Here is a 23,723-nt window from a genome sequence, read left to right on the forward strand (position 1 = left end):
AAATGGCGCCCGACTCTCTTTCTTTGACACGGTAAGTTTGGGAAAAGGAGTTAAAAATAAAAAACTAGACAAAATACTGTTAGAAACTCGCTCAATATATGTAACCGTGACATAGGTTGACATATATTCGGTGGGTTTTTAACAGTATTTTGTATATTTTTTTTTTAATTTTTAACTCCTTTTCCTAAATTTACTGTGTCAAAGAGAGAGTCGGGCGCCATTTTTAATTTTCCAATACATTGGTAAACACTGTATGTTTCTCGAGCTGAATAAACATGTTATATTAAATAAAAACATAAAAAATTATCCAGTTAGGTAGAAAAGTAACTTCTCTTGTCTTTGATAACATTTATTGTTATATATTTGTTTTTTGACAACTTTTTCGAATCTATGTGTACAGCAATACAAATCCAAAATCAGCTTTTTTTTTGTTTGAAATAAAAAAAAGAACAAATTTTGAATAAAAAACAATTTAAGTGGTACTTCGTTTTTTTTTTTTTTTTTTTTAATTAAAAAAAAAAGGTGGAATTCTGTTAAACAACGAAGAACTCATATTCTTGCTTTTTTGAAAAGAAATATTCTTTGTGTGTGTCTTAAAGCATCATGTCAAGTCAATAGTGACAAGACGGAAAGAAGAAAAGAGAAAAACAGGAAAAGAGAAGGAAAAATAGATAGAACGAGAAAGAGAGAAGAGAAGGAAAGTGAAAAGGGTGAAAAAAATCCAGCCAAATAGTGACTAATCGATAAGTAATACTTCAGTAATGTTTATTTAAATTTAAAAAGAAAACAGAATTTAACTAAAAGAAAAAAAAGCACAACTTAAGCAGAAATTTACTTTTTATGAATTAAAAAAAAAAAAAAACAATAAAAAGCAGTAATAATTTTATGAGTTTTAAAAGCATAATCGGCGCTTCTACAGAATTGGGATGACATTTCGTAGTCGATAAATGGAGTTTTCAGATAAAAAAAAAAAAAAACAATGTTTTTTTTTTTTTTTTACAATTCTAATAAGTTACAATGATAGTTTCCAAATTATACAGTCGAAATTACCTGAATATTACTGAATTATTAAGAAAAACAACTTTAATTGTGTTAGCAGGTGAAAAATTGCCGCCATCTTAATTTTATAAAATGAAGCAAAACGAAACCATAAACAACGGAAGCAACTCTAAATTTTTAATGTGACTAACGCAAAACAAATAACAAAATAAACATAACATATATACAGTGTTTCTGTGTCTGATTTTCATTTAAGATTTTTTCATAATCGTTTAATATAAAAATATAACTGTTCGCCTAAAAATTAAATAACATAAAAATAACATATATACAAGTTTTTGGAACTATTGAATTGACTCCTTTGTGTCTTATATAAGCATACACGATCGTGTTCTTCAAATTCTATTTTCTTTAATAAAATTTTTTTTCTACCTTATCGATTTTCGTAATGATTTTTGGGGAATATGTAGATACCGTTGTTTTCATGTGAAATTCAATATTATGATTTCCGAAATCTCGTCTCAATAGTATAGAAGCGCCGCATAATAATATCTCTTACTGGATAAATCGTGCAACACAAAACCATGAGCAGTGCCAGTGTCGTCGAACGAGCTGGTCATGTTGACAATCATCACTGAAAACAAAGTACAAAATAACATTATACATAACTTTAAAATATGTTTATTTTAGTGTTAGCTCTACTTACCCAGCATCACTTCCATAATAATAGTAGTTGAAGAATAGAAACGAAAATGGTCACATTTAATGTCATCAAGACGAAGATCCTTTCTATATACCTTTTCCAACCGCTGGTTGTCATGGCCCAGTAATAGTAGGATCCATCCATCCTTGATCCCCCTGGAGGGACATAGATCATCTAAAAATTTGTAGATGCTTTTGTAATGGGGAGTTCTTTTTTGGGGGTGAGGGTGCTGGCCTCACACGCAACCTTACCAGAAGGTACATACAGCGCCTCGCTTTCTCAAATCGTCTTCCATCTGGTACTGGCCAGGCTCAACCTTGCTTAATTTTGGCGATCTGGCGAGAACCCGTGTGTCCATGTGATTGTGCCGTACTAATGTTAAAGAATGGATCAAGAGAGAGAGAGAGAGAGAGAGAGAGAGAGAGAGAGAGAGAGAGAGAGAGAGAAGGTTGTGTGTAAATCATATTGTAGACACGTTGACCGGAAGTCAGGATCAGCTGATCGGATTGCATGTGAGTCACGTGATCAGGTTAGCTGAATCGTTGAGATTTGGTTTGGACTTAGAAAGCGACGGATGGCTTCACAGATGTCTCTTCCCCTTCACTGGGGGGGGGGGGGGGAGACGCTGACGTGTATTATGCAAGCCAGAGATTCACTTTCCATCCTTCTGCGAGGCATCTGGAAAGTGAAATAAAAACTTTAAAACCAATTCATCCTTTGGAGTGAAATGAATCTTCGTCCCCAAAACAGGTACCAGTCTCCCTCCAAGACGAGATGAATTCAGATGGACCAACATCCACGACGCAGAAAGTATGTCTAAAATACATGTACCACACACACACACAACGGCATATGAACAAATAGACAGAACAGCTAGACAATCACACAATGTTAACCTTGATTAAACGATCACACACGATCCCCTTTTTGATACAACACAACAAATACAAATTTTGGTGCTCGTTGACCAGTTGATTTTGAATATGAAAATTGAAAACACAGAAGAAAGAAAAAATATTAATACAATGTGAAAATAGAAAGAAAAAAGAACGTTATGGTGTAGAAAAAATAAATAGAAGAAATTGAAAAAAAAAACCCAGATATATTGATCGACATACAGATATTAAATTGTTGATTTTGAATATACAGCCAATGTGTAAAACAGAAAGAAAAAAAAAGAGAATAGAACATATGAACTTTAGTTACAGTGTGGGTGAAATGGCCTTTCACATTACCAGATGGAAAACACGTCAATCAAAAATGTTGTTATGAATTAGAATGTAACACATTTACACACACTTAAAATGTTGCAATTTTTAGGCTGTAAAACTCGGTGTCTTTTGTGAAGAAACAATGGACAGGTTCTGCCAATGTGACATTTTTTTCTCTCTAATTGTACGGTTTTTTCTTAAGAATTTTTTTTTTCTGGTTTGGAAAAATGTTATTCATTGTACGTAAATCGATGTAAACTGTTTTATGAAATGTTAAAATGTATGTTTTTTAGGAAATGGCAGAAGAGGCCATAATAATAATCACTCGAATAAGTAAAATATGATTTTTTTCTTTAAAAAAAAAAAAAAAACAGTGTTGGGTGACGTGGACAATTTTAGTTTCCATCGATTTGAACTTTTGTTTTGTGAAGGATTGTCTGGAAGTTTATAAGTGAGTCATTTTTTTTGTTTGTTTTTGGAAACGACTATGTATTTTAATTGTAAATGTCTTTGTATTTTTTGTAAACAAGTGTGATTTTTTATTTTTGATATTCTGTGAGGTGGTAAAGGTGATGCTGCCGACCTCAGAATTTGATGATGTGGACAAAATTGGGTTTCCATGAAACTGTGTTTTGTTATTTGGAGTTTTATTATTGGTGAGATGAGACTTTGTGAATGCTTATAAGAATTTTTTTTATTTTTATTTTTGATATAATTGACGTTTTCTCGAATCGGTATTGTGCAGGATTTTCTTGTTCTTGACATGTATTTTTTTTTCAGTGAGTAGTGCGAGTGAATGGGGGTTTATTGATATAATGAAAAATTTAAAAAGTAAGAACATGTTGTTAATTAAGTAATAATGATAGTAATAATAATAATAAAATTGGGAAAAAAAGAAAGAAATAAGATGTAAACAGTGTAAGAAATAAAAAAAAGACACTACCGAGTTATGAATAAGGGGTCAACTAGTTCTTAAGTTTTGGAACAGTCAAAGGTTCAGTCGATATTTATTCTAATTTTCGAAATGGTTGTAGAATTTTTTTTGTGTCGTTTTTCTTTCGTGGGATTTTTCTCCGAATGCATAGTCATTATTAGGTATATACATTAGAATTGAAATGATTTAGGAAAAATAAGATGATACTGCTAAGATGGTTGGCCTAGAATAAATTAGAATTTTAGAGTGGGACAAAAATAGCAATTATGTAAACGGGTATTTTTGAGAAGTTTTTACAGATGTGATAAAGCCAAAAGAGAGATTTTCTTTTTTAAAAATTGCTTTTTGTCCATAAACATTTTTTCGCAAATGCCGGGTAAGCATTACAGATGCCCTGTTCAGAAAATAAAATAAACCCTGTGAATTGAGTGTTTGAAAAAAAAGCTGGTTGCACGTGACGACTCCAAGCAGGAGGTAAGACTTGGTTCAATTAATTAGAGACAGGTGTGGAGAGGATACGAGAATCCTTAAGGGTACCAGGGACCTATGAAAGTCGGTACCATAGGCAAATCACATATTGCTTAATGAGGTGAGAGAAAAGTAAAATATACCACAGTTACGTAAGAAGTATAGCCTTACATTTTATTTAGAGATGCATGAATGCGGGATATCTCTGCTGGATCTTGGAGGCTCTGATGGGAGAAAAGAAAAATCACAAAAATCGGGCCATAGCTAGAAATTAGGCACAAATAGAAATCATGGCGCAAAGTTGGGGGTTAATTAGTTAAGGGTGATATTCTCTAAATATTCATGAAAATTCCAAGAGTTCAAGCAAGGAAACCCAAGTGAATCAGTGTGATAAAAAAAGGCATATCTTAAAATTTGGAAGCCAACCACAAAGATTAATTATGAGCTTTGAGATGTCCCGGAAAAGATAAGATAGTTACAAAATGAAAACAAAGCCATACTTAATAGAACAACCAGGCAAAGGATACGGTCAGGGCACTTTTGGACGAAAGGAGTTGTCAATTTCGAAAGAGGTAAAGTGAGACCTCTAGTTTACGGCATAAGGGTGGCTGGATTAAGCAGCTGACGTGGACCAGGGGAGGAATATCCTACACCCAAAAAGTAATGCCAAGAAGATCAGAGAGGGTCTGATCTAATAAAAAAAAAATAACTTAAATTAAATAATAATAATTGTGAAGTTAGTTGGAAAGGGCTGACTAAAGGAGTTTTTTTTTTAGCCTGATCTTTCTTAGCCGTGTGGTTGTGTGGATATAGAAAAAATGTACTGGAATTTAAAAATGCATACATTTTTTGAAAATAAGGATAGAAGGAATGTTAGAGAATGGATCGAGAGAGAGAGAGAGAGGGTGTGTGTAAATCATATTGTAGACACGTTGACCGGAAGTCAGGATCAGCTGATCGGATTGCGTGTGAGTCACGTGATCAGGTTAGCTGAATCGTTGAGATTTGGTTTAGACTTAGAAGGTGACAGACGGCTTCACAGATGTCTCCTCCTCATCACTGGGGGGGGGGGGCGCTGATGTGTACTACGCAAGCCAGAGATTCACTTTCCATCCTTCTGCGAGACATCTGGAAAGTGAAATAAAAACTATGAAACCAATTCATCCTTTGGAGTGAAATGAATCTTCGTCCCCAAAACAGGTACCAGTCTCCCTCCAAGACGAGATGAATTCAGATGGACCAACATCCACGACGCAGAAAGTATGTCTAAAATACATGTACCACACACAACGGCATATGAACAAATAGACAGAACAGCTAGACAATCACACAACGTTAACCTTGATTAGACGATCACACACGATCCCCTTTATGATACAACAACACAACACTAATAGTGGGGTAGATAAGGTTAATTTTGAAGAGGAATCGTGCAAATAATGATAAAAGCATAAAATTTGGCACAATTGTTCTAAATGGGATTCTAATCAAATCTGACCAATTAGCCGATTGAAAATCCAAGATGGCAGCCATTTTTCAAGATGGCAACCAAAATGGCCACCCGAAGTTGGATGTTTTCCTTAGAAACGCTTTTACTTGTCCGATTTATATGATTTAAGTGTGGATTCCTATGTTTTCCAACCCGCTAATGCATATTTTCCTGTTTATAACATGATCAAAGCACTTTAACACATATAATTCTCATTATGTACCAGTACTTTGCACTTTACAATGTAGGGGTGTAGTGGTAGAGGTAACAAGCTATCAGATCCATTAGATGGACTACTGACACTGGTCCTCACCGTTAACCCAAATCTCATCTATGGCTCCAAGAAGATGCTAGTGCACGGCATCGGCCACACCCTGGTAAACTAAGTTGGCTCGTGAGATAAACTAGATGAGGGTAACACGCAGAAAGTCTCTGTGTGTGATGGAATATATCTACTTCCGAAGCATTCACATGCATGTTGATCAAGGTGTTGAAGGAGTGATTGTCAGGCACTACCAAGGCACCTTGGCGACATCACTGCTGTGAAACTCAGCATGGGGTTCAGTGTCAGCTATGGAGGACATTTATCATGGCATCATATTGCAACAATCTACTAGTATCCCAAATGTTGCTTAATCAACCCCAGATCAGTTAGGCAGCCTGAATGGACAAGATGTATCAGCGTGGGAAAGCCGAACCAAGGATAACGGGGTTTTAGTTATCCGGATGGTGCACAAATCGCACAGGACTTATGAGACTCGATGAACAATTGGACTAGGAGTAGAGTACGATGTAAGAACCTAGTTGTATCCCATACAGAAAAGTGCCCATTACATGTATACATGTACGGGCTCCGTCAGTCTTTGACAGACTATGGATGCCCATGAAGGGGTGCCTGCACGTGAAGTTTTTGTGGCAGGAAGTATGCAATCTTCAGCCATATCTTTCCTGAGTCGACATTGTTAAATACGAGTGGCAAATGAAGTAACTGTACAGGACGCCTGGAAACAATGCTGATATATAAGTGGAGAGCACATACAGTGCCCAGAATTCCCAAATGGTCACCCATCTGGTACCAACCAGGCTCAATGTTGCTTAACTTTGGTGATCTGATGAGAACCGGTGTGTCAATACACAATATTAAAAGTTCATGGAAAATAGACTGGAGCAAGTGTTGTCTATGTCAGGAGGTTAAGAAAGAAGATCTAAAATCTCGCTGGTCTAACCCTGCCAGAAGAGGTGAAGATGGATATATATGAGCCTGACAAGGAATATTCCTGTTTCACTCAATGAATGCACTACCAATCAACCTAGACCCTGCAAGAAGGATCTTGGATAGAGGAAAACTTGTGAAAAAAATAAGGCACAAAATCGTAAGAGTTGCAGGCTTCTGTTTAACAACACAAAGTTACAGAAAGCTGAAAAAAGATCAATCCATGTAGGTACTTGTGATGAGTGTGAAAGAAGTTAGATCCCACGAAAGGTCCAAGAAGATAAAACACATTTTTTAATTTACTTTTTTTGTGAAAATGAAGGAGGGGAGCTTAGAGAAGCAATGGTATATAAGCAAGTGAATAGGAGAATAAATGAATGTGCTCAAACACTCAGTGATAAAAAAAACTTCTTGCCAAACTAAGTGCAGGAGATGTCATAGGACAAGAAGTGAAATATCACCCTGGATGTTTGGTTGCACTGTACAACCAACGAACGAGTATAGCTAAAGATTCAGGAGCAAGAAAAAGTACAGGAATACTTTAAGGAAGCCTATCCAATTGCTTTTTCTAAACTAGTCACCTACATCTGTGAGATGAAAAATAACCAGTGATAGTAAACAATCTGTGAGATGAAAAATAACCAGTGATAGTAAACAATCTGTGAGATGAAAAATAACCAGTGATAGTAAACAATCTGTGAGATGAAAAATAACCAGTGATAGTAAACAATCTGTGAGATGAAAAATAACCAGTGATAGTAAACAATCTGTGAGATGAAAAATAACCAGTGATAGTAAACAATCTGTGAGATGAAAAATAACCAGTGATAGTAAACAATCTGTGAGATGAAAAATAACCAGTGATAGTAAACAATCTGTGAGATGAAAAATAACCAGTGATAGTAAACAATCTGTGAGATGAAAAATAACCAGTGATAGTAAACAATCTGTGAGATGAAAAATAACCAGTGATAGTAAACAATCTGTGAGATGAAAAATAACCAGTGATAGTAAACAATCTGTGAGATGAAAAATAACCAGTGATAGTAAACAATCTGTGAGATGAAAAATAACCAGTGATAGTAAACAATCTGTGAGATGAAAAATAACCAGTGATAGTAAACAATCTGTGAGATGAAAAATAACCAGGGATAGTAAACAATCTGTGAGATGAAAAATAACCAGGGATAGTAAACAATCTGTGAGATGAAAAATAACCAGTGATAGTAAACAATCTGTGAGATGAAAAATAACCAGTGATAGTAAACAATCTGTGAGATGAAAAATAACCAGTGATAGTAAACAATCTGTGAGATGAAAAATAACCAGTGATAGTAAACAATCTGTGAGATGAAAAATAACCAGTGATAGTAAACAATCTGTGAGATGAAAAATAACCAGTGATAGTAAACAATCTGTGAGATGAAAAATAACCAGTGATAGTAAACAATCTGTGAGATGAAAAATAACCAGTGATAGTAAACAATCTGTGAGATGAAAAATAACCAGTGATAGTAAACAATCTGTGAGATGAAAAATAACCAGTGATAGTAAACAATCTGTGAGATGAAAAATAACCAGGGATAGTAAACAATCGCCAATTTTCAAGCCTGATAATTTTACCAAGCTTTACAAGCAGAGGATGGAACAGCTTGGTGTTGACTCGCTTGATGTTCATCTTACTAGGCTCAAGGAGCAGATAATTTTTCATATTCCTGAGCTGCAAGCAAATCGTCAAGGATAAGATGTTATTTCTGTTTTTTTTTAAATTCTTTTGCAACGCAAACAAGGCATATTGCCTCTTGGAGCGTAAGGGATTGTGTCTCGTAGGAAACTCTGAGGAGTTGAGCAATAAAATGTTTGTTCACATTACATTTAAACTTCTGCAGGTTAGTACAGTCAGAGGAAACAAGAAACAGGAAACTGAGAAGAAATTCCAACATCTAGCAGTCCGAGGGAAGAAATTATTACAGTAGAAGCCTTTCTGGCATCTAGGGACCTTAACAGTGAAAAGGTGAGATTTTGCTGCTTGTCGGCTCAGTCTACATGTACATTGAGGGGACACAAGTGTTGTGAGTTCATCAGAGCACATTCCATTAAAGTACTTGTAAAACAGGCACAAGTGTGCAACATTGCAGCGAGGTTGTAGCTTGGCCGATAGTGCAGGATCTATTAGATTTGAGATTCTTTTTTTGACTTCTGTCTAAGAGTGAGAGACTAGTGGTTGATGCATCAGCCCAGATGTAACAACAATACTTCATTCATTGAATTAACGCTTTGTAAAAATAGAGAATACTCTTTAGTCTGAGTAATTTTCTAGCACGGTAAAGAGAGCCTATCTTCTTTGCAGCATCCTTGGCAATGTCCTCAATGCATTTGTTCTAATTCATGTCACATTTATCAGGAAGGTTGCTTATGAATATCAGGAATAATATAGGTCCAAGGATCGACCACTGAAGCACACCTGAATCAAATGCGTGATCTCTATTATATAAAAATAGCTTTGTCTGTGTGTGTGTGTGTGTGTGTGTGTGTGTGTGTGTGTGTGCGTGTGTGTGTGTGTGCGTGCGTGTTCGTTCCCTATGAACTCCTAAATGGCTGAGCCGATTTTTTAAAATTTCACACAAATGTACTTTATGTGCCTGGCAGAGTTCTTGGATAGGTTTTATACTGGAATGCCACCAATAAGTATGAAAATCAATAATCGAACTAAATCCAAAATTAGAAAGAACAGCTTGATTTTAACCAACACCATTATACAGACTAACATCACAAGTGCATTTGAGAAGTTTTATAATCGCATAAGCAAAAGGGCCTGGTATATAAAATCCACAGTAGGTTCTTTGATATGACAGGGATGCGTTTGAAATTAATGTTTCTGTTTAGAGCACAGTTTAAATCATGATACTTGACTTTTGCATTTAAAATTGAATTTAAGCCATTATATAATTTAATATTTTAATATAAAATAATTTAAGAAAGGGGGCTTGCCTTTTTTCTGTTGTTCTTGGCCTTCGGGCTAAGATCAAAGTGTAATATCTGTTCTGCAGATGCTGCACTTAAGATAATTTGTCCCAATCAATGGAGGGGAAACCCTCTATGCTGGGACAATTATTATTCTTAGTAACCAGAGTGCCCCCTTTTTGCCTACTTTTAGGGGAGCCGGTTTTTACCCCACATTAAAAATGGCCTTGTGCCTAATTTGCTTAATACAATAAAATGGCCTTGTGCCTAATTTGCTAAATACAATAAAATAATTTAAGCCATTATATATAAAAAAAAATCATTTTATAAAATCAACAGTAGGTTCTCTACAGTGCAATGTATACTACAATGTATTGTGGACTTAGTAACTGTGAGGAGGACTGAAAAAAATGGGTGATTTTACCAATTTTTACGACAATAAAATATGGGAGAGTAAAATATTTGTTGATCCTCATTCATTCCCAGGTAACGTCGGGTCTCCCTGCTAGTACTAAATAGATTTGAACTTAAAATGGTTTCTTATTTAATAAGAAAAATATAACATTCTATTTTATTGCCTGTACGCAATTTTTTGTAATTGTTTAAACTGTTGATTACTGTCATTCACTTTTCGATTTTGACATTCAACTCGGCTATTTAAATTTTTCGAAATTTCTTTCATATTTTTTAAAGGTTAAATAATTTGATAATCCAATGGGTCGTGATCATATAAAAAATTGCCGATGAATCATCAAAAATGTCGGCGCTTCTACACTATTGGGGACGAAATTTCGAAAATCGTAATACTGAATTTCACATGAAAACAATGGTATCTACGTATTCCTCGTATTTCTAAGATGATTGTATCCAAAAATTACGAAAATCGATAAGGTAGAAAATTATTTATTAAAGAAAAAAAAAATATATAGAATTTGATGAAAACAATCGTACGATACAGGAGAGTTCAAAAGGGATGTAATTTTCCGTTTCGATTTAAACAAGATGGTAGGAATTTTTTTTAATAATTCAGTTATAATCAGGTAATTTCGACTGCAAATCTACCATTGTAATTAATTAGAATTGACAAAAAAAAAATCAGTAGAAACCATTTTTTTTATATGAAAACTCCATTTATTGGCTACAAAATTTCGTCCTAATAGTGTACAAGCGCCAAAATGTATGTTATTAAATTTGTTTGAATAGTGGCATGAATACATTTTCATAGAAAAAAAAGCTTTTCTTCCATTTTATAAATATCATTAGTAAAAAAAAGAAATATTAATATCTAATCGATAAAGTTAGCAAACAAAACAATAACAAAAAAATAGTTCCTTACCAATTTGGTCTTTAATACAAGCTTTTCTCTCCAAGAAACTCAAATTGATTTCAAGTAATTGGCTGACACTTTCGTAGCAAGCCACACACTCTCCTGAAATTAGAGGAAAATAAATTTTCATAAAACAAAAATAGACAATTAAGATAGTAGTATAATTTTTAAGAAATATCTTCTTTTTTTTTTATGAAGGGCGTCACCACTTATCAAGACCCGGAGGCCACTTGAGGATAAGGGTTATTGAGTGTACAGTAGTCAATGGGATAATTTCTTAGTAATCGTTAGTAGAAGAAATTTGGTAATTAGGATTATTTAAGGGGACGGTTCATCAAGAATTTGTTTATGTTGGACTTGAAAACAACTAAATTGTAAAATTATCTATATATTAATAGGATAACATGTGTGTTATTTATTTTGTATGTCATGCTTGCATCCGAGTGGTTGTCGTTTAAATGTTATGGACTTCTATTTCTTGTAATAAATCATTTTACTAAAAATTTTTCATAAGTTTTGGTTTCGATTATAGCTGATGGCACTGAAGTCATCCATTTTTTTAATAAATAATTTTACCAAGAATTCTTCATAAGTTTTGGTTTCGGTTTCGATTATAGCTGATGGCACTCCAATAATCTATTCTTTTATAAATAATTTTATCAAGAATTCTTGATAAGTTTTGGTTTCGGTTTCAATTATAGCTGAGGGAACTCTCTCTCTCTCTATATATATATAACTACTCTCTCTCTCTGTGTCTCTCTCTCTCTCTCTCATATATATATATATAACTACTTAATTTACTCACATAAAATTAATATACGAAAGTATAGATTTATGCGTGAACTTTAAGTATTTACTTCAAAAGTGCTCAATACGTAGGTAGAGCTAGTTAGTAAGTATATATATATATTGCATAAGTTTTGGTTTCGGTTTCGATTCAAGCTAATGCATCCAAGTCATATGGATATATTTTTTTATTTTTGAAATCGCAATTTTATAACATATAAAAATCGATAGAACATTAACTCTATAATAATATACACAAAATCTGCAAGAATTAAAATATTATATTTAAGCGTACTTTACGACTGGGCTACGCCAGGCGTCCTTACTAGCTTAGATAAATACTTTTGCAGTTTTAACAAAAGAGCTACAACAATATCAGAGCGTCTCCATTTACACTGAACATCTACAGAATGCCAACATCAATATATTACATATGAATGAGTCCCCTGTGGAATTTCCACAGGTCCCGCGAGTATTAATAAAAGGCGAAACTGCAAAACTCATTCCACCTTAATTGTTTCATCTGTCTGTCATACCTCTGCATTATCTTTGATTAATTATCTTTATATTTAAAAAGATATCAAAATATTGGTAGTGAAGCTCTTGGAAGCATCCTTAGAAATTTAAAACCTTTGAATAAACAGATGAAACTGATTTTAGAACACGTTAAAGATGCCAAAATATTTTATTAAAAGAAGGAAGAAAAATATGATCCAATGTCTTTCTTTTTTTTTTTTTCTTTTTTCAAAAGTTGAAATATTTCTTATTAATTTCAGGCCATATCAGGTCTATCTTCAGAGAATGAAATAGTTCTGTTTGTTTTTTTGTTTTTTTTTTCCTTGCGAGAAAAACCTCGTAATCGTATTCTTGTCCATAGCATGTTATTGTTGTTGATGATAAATGCATGAGGAGTCAACGAACTCTTCTTTGCGAGCATTGTAGCATGAGTTCGCTTTAAAAGTATTAAAATTGGTATTAAAGCTCTTGGTAGCATCACTAGGAATTTAAAAACTTCGAATAAACTGATAAAATAAAAAACACACTTTTAATAAAACATTTTTGCATTAAAGATGCAAATATATTTATTTTTTATTTATTTATTCTATTAAAAAAATGTTGTACTATTATTTTTATACAGTGTGTGTATTTAAACAGCATATTTTGCATTTAATATATATATATATATATATATATATATATATATATATATATATATATATATATATATATATAGTAATTTATAAAATATATATGGCGATTAAGCTACACTAAATATTCTGCGTTTCATCCAACTATAGGATTCGTCAGGCTTATGCGCGAATTCTGTCATTGCTTCTTGTTTTTATATATGTTGAGGATTTCTAGTCGGCCAATCAGCTTTCTAGTATCCACCGCGCCCCTTCCTACCAGCCAATCGGCATGCATTTTATCAAACAAAGGATCTGTTTTAGAACTAGGTTAGTGGGTTTAGGTGGTCGTTCTCCTTTTTTTTTTTTTTTTTTTTTTTTATACATATAAATATACCTATGTGCACACAACAATGCACATACATATACATATATATATATATATACATACATATACATATACGTATGTGATCGTTTATGTATATTCATGTTTATTTAATTTATTTATTTGTTTTTTTTCCTATTGTTATTGTTAGTTTTAAAGCTATTTTGTATCGCTATCCTAGAGTAAGTTTTATTTTGTGAACACAGTTGTTTGCTATTTCCCGCCTACAGTTTAATAGATTTTGAGGTTCTTTAAAGTACAGGATAGAAAATTTTTCATGGAGGCATAATTTACATGGGTCGTCTAAATGTCTGCATGTGGTAGCTTGTCTCATTATTTTCCATTCGACTACCGGCGAATGTCCGCTTTCTTTGAGTTCCCAGTATTTATTCGCTAGTGTTGTTTTTATACGGTGTTTTTTATTTTTGAATGTGCTTTTGTGGTCATAGTATCGGGTTTTGAAATCTAAGGAAGTCATGCCTATGTAATATTTCTTGTTATTCGGGTTTTCTTTCGAAAATATTGTTGCTTGATAAACTACGCTTTTTGTTAGACATTTATTTTGGACTGGGCAAAGTGTGCGGTGTCTACAATTGCATTTATCTTGTTCGTTATTAGTATTTTTATTTATGGAAGGTTATTCTTGTCCGGGGTTGGTTTTTTATTATTATTATTATTATTATTATTATTTCTGCTAGTGTTGGTTTTATTTCTGTCATGGTGTCTACTTTTTTTATTGTTTATTTTGTTGTTGTTTACATTGTTTTCATTTAGTATTTTGTTATTATGTGCCTTAATTATCATTTCTAAATTTTCGCAACAACTGTAAGATAACTTCAAGGTATTTTTATTGAAGGTTTTGTGTAAGGGGTTGGTTGCAGGAAAGTGTTTTTCAATAAGATCTAGAAATTTCTTGCCAAGTTTTGTTTTTAACATTTGATTGTATGGGGCCGTATACCAAATTATAGTTCTTTTTCTTCTGTTTTTAATTTTATTATAGTTGTTGTTTTGTTTCTTATATTTGATATCAATATTTTTGTATCCACTATTTTTTAGGGCTGTTTCGTAAATATTGGATGACCTGTTAAATGCATTTTCGTCGCTTGAGTTATTACTGAGTCTACTTACGATCGAGTTAGGAATATGTTTTATAATTGATGGTGGGTGGTTGGACTTAGGGTTTACGTAAATTTGAGTAGCGTTATCTTTTAAGTATGGTTCATATGTGTTTTTATCTAAGTTTAACATGACGGCCAGGAAGTTTGTTATTTTTATGTTAAATGTTTATGTTTTAATGCATGCCGATTGGCTGGTAGGAAGGGGCGCGGTGGATACTAGAAAGCTGATTGGCCGACTAGAAATCCTCAACATATATAAAAACAAGAAGCAACAACAGAATTCGCGCATAAGCCTGACGAATCCTATAGTTGGATGAAACGCGGAATATTCAGTGTAGCTTAATCGCCATATATATTTTATAAATTACTAACTAGCTCTACCTACGTATTGAGCACTTTTGAAGTAAATACTTAAAGTTTATGCATAAATCTATACTTTCGTATATTAAATTTATGTGAATAAATGAAGTAGTTATATATATATATATATATATATATATATATTAGTGATGGGACGATTCCAATATGTTTCCCGATTCCGATACAATTACCGATTCTGTAATACAATTACCGATTCTGTACCAAATTCCCGATTCCGATTCTTTATAAATCTCTAAATATTTAACTATATAATTGTATTCTTTCTCTGATTACTGTAAAAACACACGTGCTAAATGTACAAATATTTTCGTAAACGTAAAAGTATACTTGTGGGGGACGATCTATCGATTTTAGCTTCTCTGGTGGTTTAAAATCAATAAATATTTATTATTTTATCATTATTACAAGAAATGGAAGATTTAGCTTTAAACAAAATCAAATAAAAGAAGACATTTAAAAGAATCGTTTTGTCATTGGAAAATTGGTACAATTTTTTCCGATTCCGATACCGATTCCTTCAAATATTTCAATTTTTCAGATTCCCGATTTCAATTCTGATTACTCGTTCCAATACTAATATATATATATATATTGTTACATACGCGACAAAAGAGGTGGTAAGGCAATTTATAACGTAGGGGTATGAATGGAAACTTAATGATAAAACAAAATATCGTTTACCTTTGTAATACGTTGCCAAAAGGGGGGTATAAGGGAATTTAAGGGAAAGCAAAAACCCAAGTATTTTTCTCTTTATCGCATATGTGACACAGCAAAAAAAAAAATAAAACAAGTGGCTGGAAACACAAGGACGAACACAATAAAAATGCGATGAAATAACGAGATACCAGACACTTTCCAAAATGATGCAAAAATAGATTTATTTAAGATAAAAAAAGGAAGAGTTTAATGAAAGAAAAAGAAATGTATTCAAAGTTATGGAATCTGAAGTATATCTACGTCTATTGAAATGAGCGAAAGTCCTGGGGGGGGGGGTAATCAAAGTCTTTGCACTTACAGGTCTCTTTGTTTTTTCCTTTTTCTTTTTTGTTTCTTTTGCTGGTGTGTTTCCCAACTCGTCAACGACGCATTTCCTTCGGTGGAGAAAAAGTTCGGATAGCAAATCTACGTGTTCTCTTTTCTTGCTCGCATGTTATATATCATGAGGAATAAGGGATCACATCGTCCACGTCAGTACATCCGCACCTCCTTCGCATGATGGGATAAAAATCACCGTCTCTTTTGTGAGAAAGTAAATTAATCGCGTTCTCTCGCATAACTGGAGAAGAAGGTTGTGTCGTCCACGTGTATCTGTATCTGTATCTCTTTTTCGCATGAGGGGAAAAAGTCGACCCTCCTCTTCCCATGAGGAGAGAGACCTCTTAACAGGCCGGCGACCCAAACCGAAAAGAACGATTTCTGCTAGTGTCCGGTTAAAAAAAAGGGAAAGGGGAAGCGATACCACTTCCGGTCTCCCCTCTTCTTCTCTGCTTCACAATCCGGTCTAAAAATAGACTTGACGGTAAAGTCTCTGCAAGTTTTAAAGGGGATGGTACATTAGTAGACTTTCGCTCAGTTCAAAACACCTACTGTATTAGCCTATCTTGTAGGAATCATGTTTTATTTTACCTCGGCGACAAAATATAAAAACAAAAAAACAATATATCTCGTCAGTCTAAAATTAAGTATTTAAATTTTGATTTAAATACATAATCCAATTTAAAGATCATGTCACAATATATGTATATATATATATATTGTTAATATGTGTGTGTGTGGGGGGGGGGTTCATTTTACTTTAGTTGAAGTTCTAAAAAAATCAAAGGGTCATTTTCTGGGGCTGACAGTTAATCTTTATAGGAGATGCAATTACTATTATATTTTATCTCTCAAATGTTGAGTTCGTGCATGTGCTTGCATGCGTGCATGCATGTGTGTGTGTGTGTATGTGTGTGTGTGTGTGTGTGAACATAAAAATGGAGGAGTGCTTTATTTGCACTTATGTGTTAACTATAATCAAAAAGGAGTTCATGCATGAGTTTCAAATATTAAGAATCCAAATTTTCCAATCTACTTACTTTGAGCGCATTTACAAATGGTCTTGTCCGAATCACACAACAGGTTGATTAAATCTTTCTCCCGGGACAACTGATAAAATTTTGTGCAGCTTTCAGCTGGAAAAATAAAAGTCTTGTGAAGTTAAATAAACATCATCATAATAATAATAATAATAATAATAATAATAATAATAAACAATTTCAATAAAGAATACTTATTCTTTATTGAAATTGTGTATTATTATTATTATTTATATTACATAACAACAGACTAAATTCGATTAAGATACATTGTACAAACAAAAAGTAAGACGTCACTGAAACCATTATTGATTACTTATCACTTCATACAAGTTCTGCATAAAGTTACTTAAAAGTACAAATCATATCGCATAACAAAAGCAGCAGATTAGGTAGAGAGAATGATTGACAGACTAGGGTTTAAGTGATTGACCTTAGCAAGTGTGAGCTGAAATGATAGTATTATATGAGTTCCAGAGAAAGGGAATTTGAATACACACAAACAAGACAATCACACAAAAAGTAATCGCCACACAGTGTTAACTAAATAGTGCAGCCCACGATGTGTCTGTCTGTCCGTCTGTCTCTCTTTGATGCAGGAACCCATATCTATAAGTATATATATATATACATATATATATATATATATATATATATATATATATATGTATATATATATATACAGGGTGGCCGAAAAGTCCCAGGACACTCTATTTTTAATATTTTAATGCTGTTAAATATGATTGATTTTAATATTCTAATGTTGTTAAAACAATTCATTTCATTTATTTTTTCAGGTTATGACTGACATCAGTGTATTTACTGTTGAGGAGCGCTTAATTGCTGCTGTTTTATTAAAAATACATGTATAGTGTCCTGGGACTTTTCGGCCACCCTGTATATATAATAACAAGCAGTTAATAAAACATGTTAAAAAACACTGAAAAAGTGTTAAAAACATATTTAATTTTAAAAAGGAAACACTAAATAAGTGGATAGTCCTTAATCCATGGAGTTTCAAAGAAATACTTTCCTTCTCATCAGAGGGTAGGATTTAACAAAATGCGGGATCGGATTTTGCTTGCAAAAGTATTTGATGAAACTACAAGTAACAAAAAGTGAAGGAGAGGGCATAGAGTGAAGAAAAAGGTGATTTCACGTGAATGGATATTCTGGTGAAGGGTAAAATATCCAATAACGGTGAAATCCAAAAAAGTTGGTTAACTTTCCATTTCCACAAGTAAAATCCAAGGGAATCGCATAACTGGAAGATGGTCCAAAGTAATCCAAAAGGCAGAAATCCGTAGAATAATTCACAAATGGGGGTCAAGGAAAAGATGTGTGTGTAGAAAAAGAATTTAAATCGACTGTCAAGGCTGGGCTAATTTGGGGAGAAATATATATATATATATATAATATGCATCAAGTGCACTTGAAACCAAATCACAACGTAATATTAGAAAAATAAACAAATATTTTACTTGTTTGAAATTTACCACAAATATATTTCGGAGATACACTCCATCTTCAGTGTGTTGTTTTGTTTCTTTTTCTTCTTTCTTGCCATGTTGTAAATTTGGAGCAAGAAGTCTGTTTGTATAGAGCCACGCATTGTATCTGGCGGTTGTATTTTGAAATGTTTGAACTGTGTGTAGGTAACGCATGAATAATGGCAAGAATTTCAAACAAGTAAAATATTTGTTTATTTTCCTAATATTAGGTTGTGATTTGGTTTCAAGCGCACTTGATGCGTATTTTATTTTATTCAAATTAAAACAACGTTTCTATTGAACTCTTATTCTGGACGTTATTCACGCGTTACCTACGCACAGTTCAAACATTTCAAAATACAACCGCCAGATACAACGCGCGGCTCTATACAAACGGACTTCTTGCTCTAACTTTACAACATTTTGTGTGATTAAAATATACCGGAAAAAGTCTTGTGGAAACAAACGTTAATTGACTCAGCTTTATTTTTATTAGAGGACACCATTTATCAAAGCCCAAGGGTCACTCAAGGATGAGAATTAATGAGTGTCGGATAAACTGTGAGGCAACACCTTGATGATCAGTAATGGCGGAACTTGGGTATGGTTTTATTATTTAAGAGGACGGCTCAAAAAGAAATTATTTACATTAAACTTGAAAACGATCATGTTATAGTCAGCTGAAAAGGATTGCGTTTCACAGACTGAAAGTTTTAGGAAAAAAATGTTGTTTAGTTTTAGGTACTGACAGAGAATAAGGGAAATTGTTGATAGTTGTTGTAGCTAGACGAGTGCTTGTTATGAAGGTTTTGCAGGAGGGGACCATAGATTGAAGCTCAGTCGAGCACCTACCATCAAAATAACGATAGAGCAGAGACTGACTTGCAACGTCTCTTGTGAGAAAGAGGAAGCAGGGAGGCAAAAATGTCCTCGCCCACTAGATTTCAAAGATGGTTTTGTAACGTAGATATGTATTTGTTGGCTACTTACTTGCGTTATAGTATACGAAGACGTGTATTGGTGCTGGCATAAGGCGATTAGTAGTGCTCACAGAACGGAACAGCAAAAGTTTTATCTCCAATTCTCTGTCATTTGGAACCTACGGAGGAAAAAATATATAACTAAAATAAATACATCAATAAATAAATAAATAAATTAATTAATTAATTAATAATAATAATAATAATGGAAAAACTGAGGAGAGAGAGCACCAACCAGACCTCCACTGGATGAGTGCAAAGAGGACTGGAACCTTGGGGAAGCTTATTGCCATCCAAATTCCAGTGACTGCCAATGAGAAATCAATGGTAAGCGGCTGTTGTGATAACGCAAATTCATCTGCAAAAATTATTAAAAGAGGTGGAAAGTACTGGAAATCTGGGAGAGACTTGTTGCTACTCTGACTCCAGAAAACACCACAAGTTGTTCTCAAAGAGAAATCTTTGACGATGGCCTGCGTGAAAACTCCGAGTGAGTAAATAATAGTCGGTTTGCCATCCGCCTTACATGCTGGCATGTGTTGGACGGCTTTTAGAAATTTTCAAACCAACCTATTCCTGACCAGGTCATTATTTAAACTACATGGATGACCTTAAATGCGATAGATTTTCTTTGGAAGTTACAGTAATACCTTAAGATACGAATTTAATTCGTTCCATGACCGCCAACGTATCTAAAAAAAAATCGTATCTAAGAATGATTATTCCCACTTAAATAAAAAGAAACAGAATTAATAGAAATACGGTGAAAATATTACGGTTAAAAGATCAAACTCGTGCAGTATTTTTATAGTTTAAATAAATATTTATTTATTTCAAATTTTCGGTGCTTCTATATTATACAAACGAAAGAAGTACTGAATTTCAAGTAAAACAAATGGTACCTACGCAATTGCCATGTCGCAAATAGTTACATATCCAAAAATTTCAGAAAACGATAAGGTAGAAAAATAATTATTCCTGAAAATCTGTTTTCGATAAAGTTTATACGGGGGAATAAATTTTGTCCGACATTTTGAATTATGCTCGTCACGTGACGTAAGCAAGAGAACTATATCCTCTGTCAACTTATCTCACTATACTACGCTCACTAAAATGTAAGTGTAATATAGTGATTTCGCTTTCATTCACAATTTTTTTTATTAATAATTATTTTTGTACCTAATCGTTTTCCATAATTTTTGGATATGTTACTGTTTGAGACCTGACAATTACCATTTGTTTTACTTGAAATTCAATTTTTTTTTTTTCGTTAAAATATAGAAGTGGCAAAATTTCTAATTTTCGGTTTATAAAAAAGCCTTGTCAGGAATGTTTAAACAATACTTTTTTTTCTTACTGCTATAATGGTGTTTTGGTACAGGCTATTTAGCAGAGAAGCCAACACACGACTATATATATATATATATATATATATATATATATATATATATATATATAAAGAAATAAATGTTACCGTAGCCAATAAAAGTTAATTTGATATCTACCTGGCTCATTTGTTTTGGTTTTCAAGTAGTTTATTTATTTAATCTAAAAAATTCAGTTTTTCCGGGTCGATTTGAAAAAAAAAAAAAAAAATGGCGGCATCTTCTTCTTTTGAAGGAGCAAGCCTCGTTTTGACTTCAAGGTTTACAGGTGCTTTGAATCTTTTTAGTATTTCTTTTACGAGCATATCCATCATAGTATAAACACCCCAACCTCCCAATGTTAAAAAAGTCTTTAGAAATAACCATCCCCAACCTCCCCATGTTAAGAACGGCTTTCGAGGTTGGGGGTTGTTTATTTCTAAAGCTGTTCTTAACATGAGGGTGTTGGGGTGTTTATACTACTGGGTACTTTCGTAAAAAAAATATCAAAAACTTCAAAGCACCTGAAAACCTTGAAGTCAAAACGAGGCTTGCTTCTTCAAAAGAAAAAGATGCCGCCATTTTTTTTTTTTCTTTTTTTCAAATCCACTCGGAAAAAACGAATTTTTTAGATTAAATAAAGAGCAATAACAAATACTTGAAAACCAAAACAAATGAACCAGGTAGGTATAAAATTAACTTTTGTTGGCTACGGTAACATTTATTGCTTATATATATATATATATATATATATATATATATATATATATATATATATATATATATTGTATAATCGTTTGTTAGTTTCTCTGCTAAATTACCATTAAAATAGCCATTGAATAGGTAGTTTGCTTGAAGCATTGCTGATAAACAAATATATGAGAGATTGGATGAGCCAAGAGCAATGTAGAAAATCGGTAATCTATATATATAAAAGCGAAAATGTATGTGTGTATGTATGTATGTATGTATGTATGTACGCTTTTCCTCGATGTCCACAAAAGGCTTCTTTCAGAGAAGCGCTTGCTCGGTTCACAACTTCTTAAAACTTTTTATATCATCTATAAATTGTAATATCTCAGAGTTACCCACAGAGCTCGCCTGTCTATTTAATTTTATTGACTTTCAAATGTTAATTATTTGACATTTCTCGCATCGGCACGCGTTACATTCGGTTTTCAGTATAAAAAAAAAGCAAAGTTGTCTCAAGAGAGCTAAGTAACGTTTGTTAAATGTCGACTTCGTCATATCAGACTGTAGCTTTCATTTCGCTCCTCCTAATAAACAGGGAGCGCGTTTTTAAAAACAAACAAACCGATTTATTCACCTCATTCAAAACTGTCGTGCACAAAATGCTAACTGCTGAATACCTATCGCCGTCACGTCAATCAAAAACACGCACCTGTTTTTTTTAACACTTTACTATTTTCCAACTGCGCGTCGTGAAGGCTTCGTTTTTTTTTTCACGGGCACCTGTTTTTTTTCCCCACATTTTCGGGTTTTTTTCACATACCCCGAAAAACACCCGGGCAACGCCGGGTACCCCTCGCTAGCGAAAATGTATGCATGTATGTATGTATGTGTCATGTTTTGCAAGGGACCTTTTTTATTTGGGGACATATTTTACTTGTCACCGTACTTTTGACTTCTCGTTTGCTGTGACGTTATCTTAAACTTTCCCTTTTTTTTATTCTTTCTCCTTTCTTTCACGCTAAATCTCTATTTAAGGAACTTTAGGTATTGTTTTGGTTAATTTTATAGAAAAATAACTCTGTTTATCGATTCTCGTCAACGAGACTTCAGCCGCTTGTTGGCGGGCCTTTCGAATCCACGCTCTTTCAATTCGCCTGCCAGCACAAAAGGACGTGTTGATTTCTCGCTCCTCATGCCGCTAACATAACTGGGTAGGTTTCAATTTAAGTTTTTCTTTGTATTGTTTAAACTGAATTTACTCTTCTTCTACTCATAGAATAATGTACTTTCATGTAATAAGCAATTTATTTAGACTGACGTTATTCTTATTGGGGCAATATTTGAAGTATGCTAAATTCTTTTAGCATTTCGGTTCTCTGCAACTATATTTGTTGGCTAGGTCGAGTGCCCCCATTTGGGAAACTGGTTTTCCCCCCGCATTGAACCGACCTTGAGTCAATTTCTCCCTCATAGGGAGGCGAGCAACAAGTTATTTATTTCGTGAACTACCAGTTGAAAGGGAGTTGGAAGCCTTTAAACTGTCAACCGTGAACGATTATGCCTGTGCTTTCTCGCGGTTTCACCTAATATTATTTCTTCACTTAAGGATTTAAATTTATTTGTTTTCCTTGCCTTTCTTAATAATCTTCCTTCCCTTGTTTATCTTATAGTTTTCTCATTTGTTGCTAGATAAGTTGGTATTATTATACAAACACCGTGACAGCGTTAGGGTTAGGGTTAGGGTTTAGGGTTAGGGTTAGGGTTAATTCGCTGTCACGGTGTTTGTATAAATTTACCGATAAGTTCACGTGTTCGTTTATTTTTCATGCCTTCCAGTCTCTTTACTCATTGCAGTAACATTATTTTATCTAAGTATATTCAATCATGTCTAGAACAGTTTACCATTCCCTATATCTACGCCAGTATCGACACGGTCGTGCAAGATTTCTATCAATCTTTCTCTTCCTTGCCTAGTTACATGCAGCCCTTTCTCTCTCGCTCTCTTACATGTCC

General features: G+C 33.6%; 1 protein-coding gene across 1 annotated transcript in view; it reads right to left on the reverse strand.

The window, feature by feature from the left end:
- Window positions 1-23,723, reverse strand: part of LOC145247929 (complement C3-like) — a 210,974-nt gene that overhangs the window by 16,900 nt on the left and 170,351 nt on the right. Inside the window, exons 34-37 of the mRNA XM_080109568.1 lie at window positions 19,664-19,772; window positions 17,184-17,279; window positions 11,318-11,410; window positions 1,559-1,633 (exon numbers count right to left, since the gene is read on the reverse strand). Coding sequence (XP_079965694.1) covers window positions 1,559-1,633; window positions 11,318-11,410; window positions 17,184-17,279; window positions 19,664-19,772 — 373 coding nt within the window. The remainder of the gene's footprint in view (window positions 1-1,558; window positions 1,634-11,317; window positions 11,411-17,183; window positions 17,280-19,663; window positions 19,773-23,723) is intronic.

Source organism: Euprymna scolopes, chromosome 26 (assembly GCF_053919585.1).
Source record: "Euprymna scolopes isolate OS-2025 chromosome 26, ASM5391958v1, whole genome shotgun sequence".
Lineage (NCBI taxonomy): Eukaryota > Metazoa > Mollusca > Cephalopoda > Sepiida > Sepiolidae > Euprymna > Euprymna scolopes.